The sequence below is a fragment of the Lithobates pipiens genome, unplaced genomic scaffold (assembly GCF_037356315.1).
Source record: "Lithobates pipiens isolate NorthernLeopardFrog02 unplaced genomic scaffold, aLitPip1_a1.2 Scaffold_8, whole genome shotgun sequence".
NCBI classification, from domain to species: Eukaryota; Metazoa; Chordata; class Amphibia; order Anura; family Ranidae; genus Lithobates; species Lithobates pipiens.
The window spans coordinates 689,164,805-689,182,584 of record NW_027507903.1 but is presented as its reverse complement, the minus strand read 5'-3'; the positions used below and the strand labels follow the sequence as shown (position 1 = coordinate 689,182,584).

Below are 17,780 nucleotides of genomic sequence, written 5' to 3'. Positions count from 1 at the left end.
ATCTGGCACTCCCAGGACGCCGGCACATGGCTCCGCATGTGGGCTTTTTTTAACGTGTCCGCTGCTGACAATAGTGTTGCCATCTGCAATCTTTGCAGTCAACACATAAGTCGCGGTAAGCCCAACACTCACCTATGGAGGGCACATGAGCTGCCATCACCGAGCCCAGTGGGAGCAAAGGAACACACAAAGCCACACTCCAGGCTCTCACCATCCAGCCTTGCCTTCTACTTCTCCTTCTCTCTCCTCACAATTGCCCTCCACTCCACCTTTCATCATGCCAAGCTCACGTTTTTCTGCAAAAAGGCAGGCTTCTGTAGGCCAAATGTTCGAGCGTAAAAAAATGATGACGCCGGATAACCCTCTTGCCCAACGGTTGATGGCAACTACTGATAGCCCGCCAACTACTGCCATATAAACTGGTGGACTCGGAGGCCTTTCGAAAATTTGTGGCCATTGGAACACCACAATAGAAGGTCCCAGGAAGGAAGTATTTCTCACAGAAGGGCATCCCAGAGCTATATGGCCATGTTCAGCGGCAAGTGAATTTATCTCTGGCACACAGTGTCTGTGCCAAGATACATCTGACCACAGACACGTGGTCTAGCAAAAAACGGGCAGGGAAGGTATATCACTTTTACTGCCCACTGGGTGAACCTTCTGACGGCCGTCAAGCATGTAACCCGTGGCACGTGTAGATTTCGTTTTACCGCCACGGATTGCATGCAGGCCTGGCTCTTCTTCTCCTCCTCCTCCTTCTCCATCCTCCTCCCTCTCATCCTCAGCTGACTCCTCCTTTTCTGCTGCTAGTGTCTCTTCCGCTGCGGCGCCCAAGCTCCCCAGAACCTATTTGACCTGCCAGGTGTGACGTTGCCATACCATGCTGCGTCTGTTGTGCCTGGAAGCCAAGAGCCACACTGGCCCGGCACTCCTTTCAGCTTTGCGTTCACAGGCAGATCAGTGACTAACACCGCTCAATTTGACAGTTGGTAAAGTGGTGTGTGACAACGGTGCCAGTCGGCTTAGCGCATTGAAACAGGGAAAAATTCTGCACGTGCCATGCATGGCACACGTCTTAAACTTGGCCATGCAGCGATTCGTTGTCAAATACCCTTGGGTCCAGGAAATCTTGCAGCAGGCAAGGAAAATCTCGGCCCATGTCAGAAGATCTTACACGGCCATGGCTCGCCTTGCTGACATTCAGCGGTGACACAATCTGCCAGTCAGACATCTTATTTGCTATTGCCCGACGCGAACTCAACCTTCTATATGCTTAATAGTCTACTCCAGCAGAAACGTGCAGTTAATGTGTACCTGTATGAACTCTGTGGCAGAACAAGTTCTAGGAGCTGTTTTTTTTTCACCGCGCCAGTGGCTGCTCATGCGCATGCATGCAGACTTCTGCGGCCATTTGATGAGATCACCAAAACTGGTCAGTCACAGCCATGGCCCCATCAGTGACATTTTACCTTATGCCTTCTTTATGGAGCTTGCGTTTTCTTCGTGCCATTGATCAAGCCATGGAGGAGCAGGAGCGGGAAGATGAGGAAGTCGCAATGCTGGATGAATTCCCGGGGGGGCTACTTTATCTGAGACAAGTCAACAACAGGAGTCTGAAGAGGATTCAGAGGAGGATGATGTCGGGGCGGATGAGGAGGAGCAAGAAGAGCATGCTTTAAACCTTTCTGGGATCCCTGTTGTTGTGCGTGGATGGGGAGAGGAGACAGAGGAGGACGACATTATTCTGGATGATGAGCAGGAGCCTGGCCACCACACCGCTTCCAGTTTAGTGCAAATGGGGGCCTTCGTGCTCCAGTGTTTTAACAGGGGCCCCCGTATAAAAATCATAAGGGTCAAGGACCAGTACTGGGTGGCAACGTACTTAGACCCCCGGTACAAACATAAAAGAGGGCTGTCAGAATGGAGCACTTACAGGCCTTGCTTCGAGAAATGCTGCATTCTGCTTTTGCGTGCGCTGGCAGTGGAGCAATTCCCACTCCCAGAGAAAGAGTTGCGGGTACCAATCCAACAGGGCCTGCAAGAAGAGGGTGGTTTGAAGATGTGTTGGTGACTTCTGATATGAGGTCATTCTTTCAGCCGACCCATCGAGAGGTGTCATCCGGATCCAGCATCAGGGAATGCCTAGACCGACAGGTGTCTGACTACATCGGGTTAACAGCTTATGTGGACGCTCTGAGGATTGATGAACCACTGGACTACTGGGTGGGCAGGCTTGACCTCTGGCCAGAGCTTGCCTAATTTGCAATGGAACTGTTGGCTTGCCCTCATCCAGTGTCCAGTCCGAAAGGATGTTCAGAGCAGCAGGGGGGATCGTGACCGATAAGCACAGTCGCCTAGCTCACGACAGTGTTGACTACCTCACATTTCTAAAAATGAATGAGGCGTGGATCTCGGAGGAATTCAACACACGTGACCAGTAGACCATGTATATCTCTATAAACAATTTATTTAATTGAGCACACAGACATTTTTTCTACATTTGGCTCACTTCATATTATATGCCCGTACCTTCCTGTTTGAAGAGGTTGAGCAGAGTCATATTTTTGGGGCCCAGCAGTGAATTGCTTGTATCAGTGGTGCTGTCAGTGCTCTCTATCTCATGCTGGTGTCAGTGCTCTATATCACGGTGCTGGTGTCAGTGCTCTATATCACAGTGCTGGTGTCAGTGCACTCTATCATGGTGCTGGTGTCAGTGCTCTATATCACGGTGCTGGTGTCAGTGCACTCTATCTCAGTGCTGGTCTCAGTGCTCTCTATCACAGTGCTGGTGTGGTGTCAGTGCTCTCTATCTCGGTGCTGGTGTGGTGTCAGTGCTCTCTATCATTGTGCTGGTGTGGTGTCGGTGCTCTCTATCTTGGTGCTGGTGTGGTGTCAATGCTCTCTATCTCGGTGCTGGTGTCAGTGCTCTCTATCATGGTGCTGGTGTGGTGTCAGTGCTCTCTATCTCGGTGCTGGTGTGGTATCAGTGCTCTATATCTCGGTTCTGGTGTCAGTGCTCTATATCTCAGGGGCTGGTGTCAGTGCTCTATATCATGGTGCTGGTGTCAGTGCCCTATATCACAGTGCTGGTGTCTTTGCCGTTCGCAAACTTTCATCCGCGTTCACAGTTCGCATTCGCGAAACGTCCCGTCGGAAGTTCGTCCATCTCTAGTGAACAGATCTCCTTCATAGCATAAGCTTCTTCCGCAGGCTCAGTCATGGCTGTTTGTACTGTTAGGTACCTGGGTGGTGAGCCTAACTTGGTGGAAGAAGACTTCTCTTACGACTCTGGTTCAGGGCCCACTGGAGTGAAGACATTGTCCTGTGAGTGCAGCGGGGTAGGAGTGTCTGAGCTGGATGCAGCAGCTGATGCAGGCAGTGGAGATGGTCCTCTGGATGGCTGGAACTGCAGAAACTGGCAGAGCTGGCAGAAGTTGGCAGAGCAGGACAAACAGCAAGCCGGGTAGAAGAAGGCACAGGAACAGTGGCAGCAGATCCTGGATAGACTCAGCACACTTGGAACAAGCAGAGGGTTGGTCAGACAAGCCGGGTCAGAGCAGATAGGCAATCGGGCAGTAACGGCAGGCAAAGGCAAGGTCACAGGCTAGCAAAGGTTCAGCATCAAATAGGCAGTCCATAAACAGAGTCAGGCAGGCGGGGATCAGGGCAGAAGAGATCAGCAGAGTCCAACATAAGCTGGGTCAGTGATAGCAATCAGATGAACAGGTAACAGGAGTCTCAGGTACAAGCTGCAGACAAACAGCACTGAACAAATGCAGCTGTAACTTTAAATAGGGCCACAGGCGCCAAACCGCACTAGCGTGCACACGCACCCGTTGTGCATGCGAGTGCACTTGAGGTGCATACTGGCGCACACACACGCGCCAATTCTTGGGTTGTATAACAGCGCGCGTGCGCATGCAGGCACGCAGATTCGCCCGCAAAGTGCGAGCAGAGCCCTGACAATAGCAAATTCAATCAGTTACATCAGCATCAGATACTTGATAGCTGCTGATCCAGGACTGAGTATTTTTTTATAAATGTGAGCCTATCAATGGAGTCTGTGTAGCTCGATTGCATATTGAGCAAGTTCTGGCCAGTGGTCCAACCTCAAGACCCATTAACCTAGTGGATGCTCGGAAAGGTCTCCAAGTCTGCTCTTGCCCCTAGATATTCCTGCCCAATATAATGCAGACGCTGATGATAGTTTCTGGAACCTATCAGAACTTGGCACTGAAGACTGAAAAATTGTTTAAAGGCATCGGTTAGCCGGCCACCTTCTCCACCGCTCTTCCTCTGACTGAACAAAACCTCAGAAAGATTGTCCAGCACCAGGATGGAAACCTCCCAGGGTCTGGAAATGCGTTACACAAACTTTTATTTAAGGCCTCCTGAAGATGTTTCATCCTCTGCTGCCTTTGTGAAGGCAGGATGAGTTCTGCAACCTTACCCTTGTAACATGGATCAAGAAGGGTTGCCAGCCAGTAATGATCCCTCTCCTTAATACCACAAATCCTTGGGTCCTTTCGCAAGCTTTGCAGAATCAGGGATGCCATGCAACATACATTTGCAGAGGCATTTGATTCTGAGTCCTCTGGGTCACTAATTATCACATTATCAGTAACTACCTCCTCCCAGCCATGTACAACTTCTTGGGTTTCTGGGGACTGAAAACCATCCGTTGAAGACTACTGCATGTTATCTTCAACATCCATGCTGACACAATCCTCCTCCTCTTTTTCCTGTGTGTTTGGTGGGCCCACAGGAATGCTATCTGGATAAAGGGGGCTTTGAGAGGAAAGGAAGTCCTCCTCTTTCTCCCACTGTTCTGCCTCAAGTGCCCTGTCCATGATTCCACAAAGCGTGTGCTAGACTAGAGGGACAATGTCACTGATGCCTGCATGGTTGCTGCTCATCATCCTTGTGACCTCCTCAAATGTTGACAGGACAGTGCATGCATCCTTGATCAGTAGCCATTGGATGGTGAAAAGAAGCCAAGCTGCCCTGACCCTGTCCTGGTGCCATACTCACACAGGTACTCAATTTTCTGTATATATATATATATATATATATATATATATATATATATATAATTCCAGTTATAAGTGGTAAAAGTGGAGCAATCATTAAGGGGGACACCTGGGACTCTGGGAGAGTGGGGGGACTCTGACGACCTTCCGCAGAAAGAATACACAAAGTTCTGGTTTCCTATACTATCCTTTCCGAAGTCCACACACAAGTCTGACTTCTCCCATGACCCCCATCCTGGCGGTGTTCCACTGTTGATTCCTATCCAGACTCCAGACATGATATACAACAGGATGTCACAGGCTGTGGGCGTGGTACAGGAGATCGGATGAGTACATAGAACTGACAGTCTCCCCCCAACAAAGATGGCGTGGATCGATCCCACGCATGAGCGGAACACTGCACCCTATATAAGCAGAGAGGTGCACCAATATGGCCCCTCCAGATGACGTCCTGATGATGAAACGTGTAGGGAGTGGCCATAGGACGTAACCTCTCCATAACAAACTACAGCAGACGGCGTGATTTTCTTATATTGCGGTTTTTAATCTTTGCTACATGTGAGTCGTTTTATTTTCTAAATAAATTGTTTATGAAGACATACTACACCATGGATATTCTTCTCTTTTGTTGAACATATGAATGAGGCATTTATACCAGTGGATGAGAAATTAAACTCCCAGGGAAACACCAGAGAGCGGCACAGGGGCGAATCTACCCCTGCAGGGGCAGGGTATCTGGTGAGCGCAATATCATTTATTTTCACAGAAAAGCGCACCGGGAGCTCTTTCCACCTTTGGAACAACTACAGAAAGTCTGCACAAGTCACTTTTTAAAAAAAAACTTTTTTGGGACTATTTATATAGAAAAAAAATTTCACCTCACTTGCTTTATTTATGCACATTACCATATGTATGCATCCTTGTACAGTCAACTGTTTATCATCTATTGATTATACAGTATATTAGAGGTATGCATGTATGTATAATGGTTGTTTATGGTTGCAAATTGGTCATTAGATATTGATCTTAGATACGTATCACTATCTACTACATTTTTCACATACTTTAAAAAAAAAAACATTCTACTATTTGCAAGTACCCTTTCTAAGGATGGGAGGGACGCAAATTTTGATTCAGGGGATGCAACACTCTTAAATATAGTCACTGATTCACTTACTGTAATACCCAGTAAGTGGGGTGCACTCATGGCACAAATTAATTCAGAGGACACAGTGCCCTGTTAAATTAAATATTGTCACTGGGATTTTTCCATTGTAGTACACCATAGGAGGAGTATACTCACTGCACAAAGGAACATAATTAACAATTATAGAGGAGATGGCAGAGGCTGCGGGCATGGTACAAGAGAAGTCAGAGGCTGTGGGCATGGTACAGAAGGTGTCAAGATGGCAGAGGCTGTGGGCATGGTACAGGAGATGTCAGAGGATGCAGGCATGGTACAGAAGATGTAAAATAGGTACTCCTGTGCTAAAAGGAATCTATAGATGTATTGAAAAGATAGGTGCTGCAAACACCATAAGGACCAAACTCGTGTCCAAGTATTTGGGTAATCAAAGAAAAAAGGGTGGTGTTGCGCTCCTTAGAGAGGATTATGTAATCTCTCTTCTATATATGATAGATTATTAGAATTATCAGGTTGTGATTATAGCTAGCAGACATTCATCAGTATCACTAACCAGATAAAGTGCAAATGTGCAGATAAAGTATACTAAAATAATACCATAAATTCATTAAAATATCCGTTAAAAAGGGACATAGGTGTTCATCATAGAAAAATTACTATTGTGCAATAAACGAAATTTAAAAAAAATATATAAAACATATATCCAGCATGTGCAATATTGTATAAAGAGGTAGATAGTGTAGCTATATGTGATATCAAAATTGTGCAACAAACGCAAAGAGTGAATAATTCATAAAGTGACTTATTTCATCAAGGAGAAACACAAAATATGTATATACAGAACAAATTAAAAATATATATGAATAAATGGATAAAAATTCTTATTAACACACTGGGTGTATCAAGTCTTTAGTGCAATATTGGACGTTTATTTCTTGGTCCAGCGTGCAACAATAGTGCAAGTGTTTTGCAGGAACACTGTGTGCTGCTATACTGACATTCAGTGGTTCTGTGCCTTTAAGTGATATGAAATGAATCTTCAGTGTCACTGACACCCGTGGTTTAAATAAATGATTACCTTACTGCTGTAAGGTAAACAGCATGTAGCAAGGTTTGAAGGGGAAGGATCCCTTTGGATCGGTCTTTTCCTAGGCGTTCATACTGTGTATGGGATAAAGCCGGGGTGGGTCCTTTCCTTGTCTTTCCGCTGGGCGTTAATTACTTGGATCGCTTAGATCATTTAGATGCAGAGGGATTGAACTTAAGTAGGTGTACCTAGTGGGTCAATCAAACGTTGTGGTATAATATACCCAGGAAGTAACAGGTTCACAATCCAGATATGACCTCCAGATGGATATGGGATATAAGTAGTTTCAGTAGAATCGGGAAATTGGCCCCACCTGTTTCCATGTGTTCATCTCTAGATCCTCTAGAGATGAACACATGGAAACAGGTGGGGCCGATTTCCCAATTCTACTGAAACTACTTATATCCCATATCCATCTGGAGGTCATATCTGGATTGTGAACCTGTTACTTCCTGGGTATATTATACCACATAATCCTCTATAAGGAGCGCAACACCACCCTTTTTTCTATGATACAGAACATGTCAAGATGGCAGAAGCTGTGTGCATGGTACAGGAGATGTCATAGGCTGCAGGCATGGTACAGAAGATGTCAGAGGCTGTGGGCATGGTACAGGAGATGTCAGAGGATGCGGGAATGGTACAGGAGATGTCAGAGGCTGCGGGCATGTAATAAAAGATGTCAAGGGCATGGTTAAGTACATGGAACAGGAGATGTCAGAGGCTGTGGGCATGGTACAGGAGATGTCAAGATGGCAGAGGCTGTGGGTATTGTACAGGAGATGTCTAAGGCTTCAAGCATGGTACAGGAGATGTCAAGGCTGTGGGCATGGTACAGAAGATGTCAAGATGACAGAGGCTGCGGGCATGGTACAGGAAATGTCAAAGGCTGTGGGCATAGTACAGGAGAGGTAGGGGCTGTGGGCATGGTGCAAAAGATGTCAAGATGGCAGAGCCTCCAGACATGGTACTGGAGATGTCAGAGGCTGTGGGCATGGTACAGAACATGTCAAGATGCAGAGGCTTCGGGCAAGCTACAGAAGATGTCAAAATGGGAGAGGTTGTGGGCATCGTATAGGAGATGATAGAGGCTGCGGGCATGGTACAGGAGATGTTAGAGGATGCAGGTATGGTACAGGAGATGTCAAGGCTGTGGGCATGGTACAGAATATGTCAAGATGGCAGAGGCTGCGGGCATGGTACAGGAAATGTCAAAGGCTATGGGTATGGTACAGAAGATGTCAAGATGTCAGAGGCTGTGGGCATGGTACAGGAGATGTCAGAGGCTGTGGGCATGGTAAAGGAGATGTCAGAGGCTGTGGGCATGGCAAAGGAGATGTCAGAGGCCTTTGGGCATGGTACATGACATGTCAGAGGCTGTGGGCATTGTACAGGAGATGTCAAGATGGCAGAGGCTGTGGGCATGGTACAGAAGATATCAAGATGACAGAGGCTGTGGGCATGGTACAGAAGTTGTCAGAGGCTGTGGGCATGGTAAAGCAGATGTCAGAGGATGTGGGCATGGTACAGAGTATGTCAAGATGGCAGAGGCTGTGGGCATGGTACAGGAAATGTCAGAGGCTGTGGGCATGGTACAGAAGATGTCAGAGGCTGCGGGCATGGTACAGGAAATGTCAGAGGCTGTGGGCATGGTACAGGAGATGTCAGAGGCTGTGGGTATGGTAAAGCAGATGTCAGAGGCTGTGGGCATGGTACAGACTATGTCAAGATGGCAGAGGCTGTGGTCATGGTACAGGAGATGTCAAGAAGGCAGAGGCTGTGGGCATGGTACAGGAAATGTCAGAGGCTGTGGGCATGATACAGAAGATGTCAGGGGCTGCGGGCATGGTACAGGAGATGTCGGAGGCTGTGGGCATGGTGAAGATGTCAAGATGGCAGAGGCTGCAGGCATAGTAATGGAGATGTCAAAGGCTGTGGGCATGGTGCAGAAGATGTCAAGTTGGCAGAGGCTGCGAGCATAGTACTGGAGATGTCAGAGGCTGCGGGCATGGTACAGGAGATGTAAGAGGCTGCGGGCATGGTACAGGAGATGTAAGAGGCTGCGGGCATGGTACAGATGTAAGAAGCTGTGGGCATGGAACAGGAGATGTCAGAGGCTGTGGGCATGGTACAGGAGATGTCAGGATGTCAGAGGCTGTGGGCATGGTACAGGAGATGTCAGGATGTCAGAGGCTGTGGGCATGGTACAGGAGATGTCAGGATGTCGGAGGCTGTGGGCATGGTACAGGAGATATAGAAAAAAGAGAACATTAGTCTGCTAAGAGCAGGATAACAGGATAACCAATTTTATTAAAGTATCAAAAATAGAAAAATCCTGTGCAGTTCATAAAAATAATGGTTCTCAATCTAATATAATTAATTGTGTACCCACAGACAATAAGACAAACAGGACATACATAAAACAACACAAAACACTACTCAGGTCCAGACAAATTGCTTTAGTCCATTGAAACCCACGTATTAGATTACCTACTGAATATTACAGGTTCAAAATTCCCTATTTCTTCCAATAACTAAACGGTTAATCAATGAACTAAATCAATATTGAGTGGGGGAAGGGAGAGAGGGGATGAGGTAGATAGCTGAAAAAATGATGTGTTCAATTCAGACAAATCCTATCTTTAGTTAATGCTAATAATATTGCTATGATAGTCACATGTCTCCATCCCTTGGTGCTGGAAAGGTTAAACAATGTACAATAGTATAACAATAGAAAAAGCCAATGCACAGTAGGAAATCCCGTCCAATCCATGACATTTAATTGTAACAGCCTTCTATTTAATCACTTCACCACACTTCCAATGCATATTCCAAAGCTGCCGGCTGACATGTCAAGGCTGTGGGCATGGTACAGAAGATGTCAAGATGGCAAAGGCTGTGGACATGGTCAAGATGGGAGAGGCTTTGGGCATAGTACTGGAGATGTCAGAGGCTGTGGGCATGGTACAGGAGATGTCAGAGGCTGTGGGCATGTTATAGAAGATGTCAAGATGGCAGAGGCTTGCGGGCATTGTACAGGAAATGTCAGAGGCTATGGGCATGGTACAGAAGATGTCAGAGGCTGCGGGCATGGTACGGGAAATATCAGAGGCTGTGGGCATGGTACAGAAGATGTAAGAGGCTGCGGGCATGGTACAGGAGATGTCGGAGGCTGTGGGCATGGTGCAGAAGATGTCAGTATGGCAGAGGCTGTGGACATGATACAGGAGATGTCAGAGGCAGCGGCATGGTACAGAAGATGTCAAGATAGCAGAGGCTTTGGGCATAGTACAGGAGATGTCAGAGGCTGTTGGCATGGTACAGAAGATGTCAAGATGGGAGAGGCTTTGGGCATAGTACTGGAGATGTCAGAGGCTGTGGGCATGGTGAAGGAGATGTCAGAGGCTGTGGGCATGGTACAGCATATGTCAGAGGCTGTGGGCATGGTACAGGAGATGTCATAGGCTGCGGGCATGGTACAGGAGATGTAGGGGCTGTTGGCAAGGTGCAAAAGATGTCAAGATGGCAGACCCTACGGGCATGGTACTGGAGATGTCAGAGGCTGTGGGCATGGTACAGGAGATGTCAAGGCTGTGGGGATGGTACAGGAGATGACAAGTTGGCAGAGACTGCGGGCATGGCACAGGAAATGTCAGAGGCTGTGGGCATGGTACAGAAGATGTCATAGGCTGTGGGCATGGTACAGAAGATATCAAGGCTGTGAGGATGGTACAGGAGATATCAAGATGGCAGAGACTGCGGGCATGGTACAGGAAATGTCAGAGGCTGTGGGCATGGTACAGAAGATGTCATAGGCTGCGGGCATGGTACAGGAGATGTAGGGGCTGTGGGCATGGTACAGAAGATGTCAATATGGCAGAGACTGTGGGCATGGTACACAATATGTCAATATGGCAGAGACTGTGGGCATGGTACACAAGATGTCATAGGCTGCGGGCATGGTACAGGAGATGTAGAGGCTGCGGGCATGGTACAGGAGATGTCAGAAGCTGTGGGCATGGTACAGGAGATGTAGAAAAAAGAGAACTTTAGCCCGCTAAGAGCAGGCTAACAAGGGTTTACTAATGGCAACAATAAATATATCTAAATCAATTGATTCCAGTTTAAATAACAACCAATTTTATTAAAGTATCAAAAATAGAAAAGAACATATGCAGTTCATAAAAATAATGGTTCTCAATCTAATATATTTAATTGTGTACCCACAGACAATAAGACAAACAGGACATACATAAAAGACAAAACACTACTCAGGTCCAGACAAATTGCTTTAGTCCATTGCAACCCACATATTAGATTACCTACTGAATATTACAGGGTCAAAATTCCCTATTTCTTTCAATAACTAAACAGTTAATCAATGAACTAAATCAATATTGAGTGGGGGAAGGGAGAGGGGATGAGGTAGATAGCTGAAAAATGACGTGTTCAATTCAGACAAATCCTATCTGTAGTTAGTGCTAATAATATTGCTATGATAGTCACATGTCTCCATCCCTTGGTGCTGAAAAGGTTAAACAATGTACAATAGTGTAACGATAGAAAAAGCCAATGCACAGTAGGAAATCCCGTCCAATCCATGGCATTTAATTGTAACAGCCTTCTATTTAATCACTTCACCACACTTCCAATGCACATTCCAAAGCGGCGGCCGACTTATAATGTTTCAACAACTGGCAACAAGTTATCTCCTTTGTTTATTTAGGCAGACAAAGTAGCAAGGCAGAATGACATTACTAGTCTCTGATGTGAATAAACAGATAAGATTATCAGCTGCTATTTCAAAAGGCAACTCAAGTCAGATGCTGGTCAGCGAGTGTTAAGATGTATATCAGCACCACAGTCACCCGAGAATCACGGTGTCGGCATCCACTGCAGTATCTGTCTGTAAATCACCTGGCTGCCTTTCAGCTGGTATCCCGTATGTTGGAAAGTAAAGTAGATCACCTCCAGTCATATATCTGCCAAAGATAGTAGGACAAACCCCCAAAAATTCTTCAAATATATTAATAGTAAAAAGGTCAAGTCTGAGCATGTAGCCCCTTTACAAAATAATCTGGAGTGGGTGACTGGGGACAAAGAGAAGGCTAACTTATTAAATACTTTCTTCAGCTCTGTGTATACAAAGGAGCATGGGGGAGCTCATGTCCATAATGGGGGTGGTAGTGACACAGCCCCAAATCCACAATGGCTCAAAAGTGATATGGTACAGAAATATTTGGACAGAATAAAGGTGGATAAAGCACCTGGACCTGATGGCATCCACCCACGGATCCTAAAAGAATTGAGAATTTAGGGACTCATTAATGACAGGAATAGTACCACTGGATTGGCGCAGGGCCATTGTGGTGCCTATATTTAAAAAGGGAACAAAGGCTTTACCAAGTAACTATAGACCTGTTAGCTTAACTTCTATAGTTGGGAAGATACTGGAGAGATTAATAAAAGATCACATAGACGAGCTCTTGCAGGAAAAAAATATTTTAAGCAACAGACAGCATGGATTCATGAAAGACAGAAGTTGTCAGACAAACCTGATTTCTTTTTATGAAGAGGTAAGTAAAACCTTGGACAGAGGGGTGGCGGTGGACGGGATATAGTTGGACAGAGGGGTGGTGGTGGATGTGGTATACTCGGACAGAAGGGGGGCGGTGGACGTGGTATACTCGGACAGAGGGGTGGCAGTGGACGTGGTATACTTGGACAGAGGGGTGGTGGTGGACGTGGTATACTTGGACAGAGGGGGGGCGGTGGACGTGGTATAGTTGGACAGAGGGGGGGCGGTGGATGTGGTATACTTGGATCTTGCAAAAGCGTTTGATACAGTTCCGCACACACGGCTCATGTGTAAGGTAAAGTCTACAGGTTTGGAAATATCAGTTTGTAAATGGATAGAAAACTGTCTAAAAGACAGAATTTAGAGAGTTGGGGTTAATGATTCTTACTCTGAATGGTCTAAGGTTATCAGTGGTGTACCCCAAGGTTCAGTGCTGGGACTCTTACTTTTTAATATCTTTATAAATGATATTTGGGTCTGGGATCAAAAGTAACATTTCCGTGTTTGCAGATGACCTCCTTGTGCCCAAAGCCCGGTATAAATCCAAGGGTGATCGGAGGTTCGCTGTCCAAGGGTCTCGGCTATGGAATGCTCTACCAATCAACATCCGCCTGGAAGAAAATCACCTGGCTTTTAGGAAAAAACTCAAGACCTTCCTCTTTTAGCAGATGATCAAAGCTCGCCACAGCGCCTAGAGGCGATTCAGTTCGCATTGTGCGCTATACAAGTATTTCATTCATTCATTCATTCATGACACCAAACTATGCAGTGGAATAACCTCCTTACAGGATGTCTCCAATTTACAAGCCAACCTCAATGTTCTGTCTAATTGGGCGACTGTGGCAGATGAGGTTTAATGTTGAGAAATGTAAAGTTCTGCACTTGTGGGCTAAGAATATGCATCATACATGCTAGGGGGAGTACAACTGGGGGAATCCATAGTGGAGAAGGATCTGGGGGTTTTGGTAGATCATAATCTCAATAATAGCATGCAATGCCAAGCTGCGGTTTCCAAAGCAAGCAAAGTCCTTTCTTGTATTAAAAGAGGTATGGACTCCAGAGAGAGAGAGATCATTTTGCCCCTGTACAAATCATTAGTAAGACCTCATCTGGAATATGCAATTCAGTTTTGGGCACCAGTTCTCAAAAAGGATATCAGGGAACTGGAGAAAGTGCAGAAAAGGACAACCAAACTGATAACAGGCATGGAGCAACTCAGCTATGAGGAAAGATTAGAGGAACTGAATTTATTCACTCTTGAGAAGAGGAGATTAAGGGGGATATGATCAACATGTACAAATATACAAGGGGTCCATATAGTGAACTTGGTGTTGAGTTATTCACTTTACATTCAACAAAGAGGACAAGGGGGCACTCTTTACATCTAGAGGAAAAGAGATTTCATCTCTAAATACGGAAAGGTTTCTTCACAGTAAGCCCTTGTACACATGGTCAGACTTAGTCTGACCGTGTGTATGCAACAGTTTCGGACAAGATCCGATGGGCAAAATCCGACGGACAAAATCCGACGGATTTGGTTGTCGAAATCTCCGACCGTGTGTATAGGGGCTAAGAGCTGTGAAAATGTGGAATAGACTCCCTGCAGAGGTGGTTTTGGCCAGCTCAGTGGATTGCTTTAAGAAGGGCCTGGATTATTTCCTAAGTGTACATAATATAACTGGGTACTGACACTTATAGGTAAAGTTGATCCGGGGAAAATCCGATCGCCTCCCGGGGGATCAGGAAGGAATTTTTTCCCCTGCTTTAGCAAATTGGATCATGCCCTGCTGGGGTTTTTTTGCCTTCCTCTGGATCAACTGTGGGTAAAGAATTGAGTATATGGGATTGTATGATATTATTATTATTATTATTTTTTTTGTGGTTGAACTGGATGGAGATGTGCCTTTTTTCAACCTGACTAACTATGTCACTATATATGCCGATAGTATCACACTGACACTGCATCAGTTGTTATCTCATGCAGTGTCAGTGTGATACTATCGGTATATTTTGGCAGATATATGACTGGAGGTGATCTACTTTATTTTCCAACATTGACTAAAATTGAGTTTATTGGATTTTTCTTATAACAAAAAGTTGGAATATATATTTTTTCAATATTTTTTGTCTTTTTTCATTTATATTGCAAAAAATAAAATTCCCAGAGCTGATAAAATACCACCAAAATAAAGTTCTATTTGTAGGAAAAAAGGACACAAATGTTGTTTGTGTACAGCATTGCATGACCGCGCAATTACCAGATAAAGCAGCGCAGTGCCAAATTGTAAAAAGTTCTCTGGTCATTAAGGGGGTACATCCTTCCGGGGATGGAGTGGATAAGGTAAAAAATCTTCATCCTTTCCATCCTCTGTAATAATTCCTGTAACATCCTAGTATATGATCTATATCTATGGAGATGATATCTGATTGGTGGAGACACTAAAGAATGGGGGATGGAAGAATAAAGTGCTTTAATGTGAAGTGTCCCCCATGTGAATGTAGAATCCCATTGTAAATGTGGAATATCCACCAATATAGTACTTGTATCTCTAATATATCCCAGAAGTCTCAGCACTAAAGGCTGGAAATGTATATCCACCCCTCCCCCTACATTCTCTATAAGGGATCCTATTCCTGCCACAATCCGGTGATCTTCAATGGGAACTCCTGATTGGTGGACTTTAGGAAGGTGATGGAATATTGGGGTCGCTGGAGGATCCACCATCAGAAATTCTGCTGTTTTATTTCATAAACCCCCCAGATTCTTTCCTTTATCTATCAATTTCAGAAGCCCCTGTATGAGACACTGTGTGAGGTCCTGCTTAATAATCAGGCAGATAAGGGGTTGACTGAGCTGTCACAGAGCCCCCTCTTTATACTGTGTAGACATAAGTACTACAACAGCTTCACCTTTATCAGCTTCCCTAATAACAAGATCTTTCCTCTGTATAACATTCTGTATATCCTGATATTCCGCTCTAGTGATGTTATGCTACTTTTCACTGAATGGAAATAATTTCTCATATTCATCTTATAATATAATGTCATGTGTCTGGATTTGTCTCTGCAGGTTGGCGATATGTGGTGTGACTTCCTCCGGCTGGGATGATCTCCGATCCATTCTTATCAATAATCGATCCCTCACCAGACTGGAATTATCAGAGAATAATCTGGAAGACTCTGGAATAAAACTTCTATGTGAGGGGCTCAGAGATCCTGGCTGTACTCTGCAGAGTCTGAGGTGAGAATTATCCTATAAATGATATAATATTCTGCAGGATTCTGGTATAAATCTTCTATGTGAGGGATCCAGACATGTCACCTAGATGAAAGTTATACAAAGACAGACCTCTGATTGGCCGGTTACACTGGGAGGTCCCATCATAGTCCTTCAGGTCACTCGCTGTTATTGGCTTTCATCCCCTCCCCCCTCCACTGACTATCAGAGATCAGACTTTGGCTGGGGTCACACTGGAGGTCACAGCGGGTCACAGCAGGGGGTCCGGTGCGTCTCCATTCACCATTTCAGGTCCGATTTCTGTCTGAATTTTGGGCAGAATTTGGACCTGAAACAGACCAGAAGATGCACAGGACTCCGTATTCTCTTCATTCAGTGACCAATCATAGACAGATGGTCCTCAAATAGAATCTGGAAGGACAGAGCGAGTCTCTAGACCAGAAGTGACCCATAGATGCCAATAAAATCCCCCCATCCTTGTAGATATAAAATTGTCACCTCACTGAGCCTCAAAGAGAAGTCCTAGTCATTTCATCTACAAGCCCAGCAGGGGACGAGGCCGATACAGGGAGAAGACCCCGAACTGTCTGCCAGACATTGATTTATATCAGAAATCAGAGGAATCTATTTTATCTCTCATACAAAATAAAATATTAGTTGCAGAGAGATGGAAATAATTGCCCCTGATTGTAGACATGTTGGGGTACATGTACATATAACATTGTATGTGTAGTGAGGATAGAATCCAGGAGAACCCCCAGAATGGTTCTATGGGGTCTGATCACACCAGACAAGCTCTGATTGGTCTTGTTGGGATCAGACTGACATGCCGGTGTTGGAAATCCAATCCTCATCCATCAGAACCATTCATGGTCCATTTAGCTCTGGTTCCTTCAGAACACAGGACCGGCTTGTGGGCTGGGCAGGGAACACCCCCCAGGGTTGATTGGCTGATGGATAAACTCCACCCACATCCATAAATTGAGGATCCTGAGATATGGACGGGGTGATTCCCATGGTGCCGGTCTAACCGGTGAATAGCGGATGTTCCTGACATGTTCCTGTCACAGGAAAACCCTCAGAAAAAGTTTATTTCTGTTTTATTCTCACAGCCAGACTGTGTCTGTCCTTTTGTCTTTGTTGTATTTTCTCTCATTCTTTATCTTTCTACATATTTTATACACTAAATAACAAACTAGTGTAGCTCTGCTCTATATTACACAGACAGACAACCTACCTGCAGACAGAGGTAAGTGTTACCACAACCCCAGTGTTACTATACGGCTGTGTAACTATGTAACAAACCACCTAACCACCTGATCCTGATACTTCCAAATAATAATTACACAACAAAAATGATAATACAAAGCAAATACTACATAGAATATATGTCTGCTACTACCACAACCTCAGTGCTGGAACAATGTGCTGCACAATAATGAATTGCTATTAATACACTTTATACAGAAAACTAACAACTTTATCCCGGTAATTGTAGAAATGGAGTCGGTGAAGATTTCCTCTCAGTAGTGCCACATCCAAAAACTTGTTAGAAGCAAAATAAATACCCCTAAGGGGGGCTTTTATAGCACTTGTATATATAAAGTGGTGCTCCGGAGAAATGTGACTTTGTAGATAAATCTCCCCCTATAATCCTCATGATTCATGTATTCTAGTAAAGGTTACGCTGTAATCCAAGGGCC

At 45.2% G+C, this 17,780-nt stretch overlaps 1 protein-coding gene across 4 annotated transcripts in view; it reads left to right on the top strand.

The window, feature by feature from the left end:
• The window catches only part of LOC143963511 (NACHT, LRR and PYD domains-containing protein 3-like), an 824,666-nt gene that overhangs the window by 169,062 nt on the left and 637,824 nt on the right, over positions 1-17,780 (top strand). For 3 of the 4 annotated variants that reach the window (XM_077473155.1, XM_077473162.1, XM_077473163.1), the window contains exon 7: positions 15,910-16,080. The exons of the other annotated variant lie outside the window; for it this stretch is intronic. In XM_077473155.1, the coding sequence (XP_077329281.1) occupies positions 15,910-16,080 (171 nt within the window). The remainder of the gene's footprint in view (positions 1-15,909; positions 16,081-17,780) is intronic. 4 annotated transcript variants of the gene reach the window in all.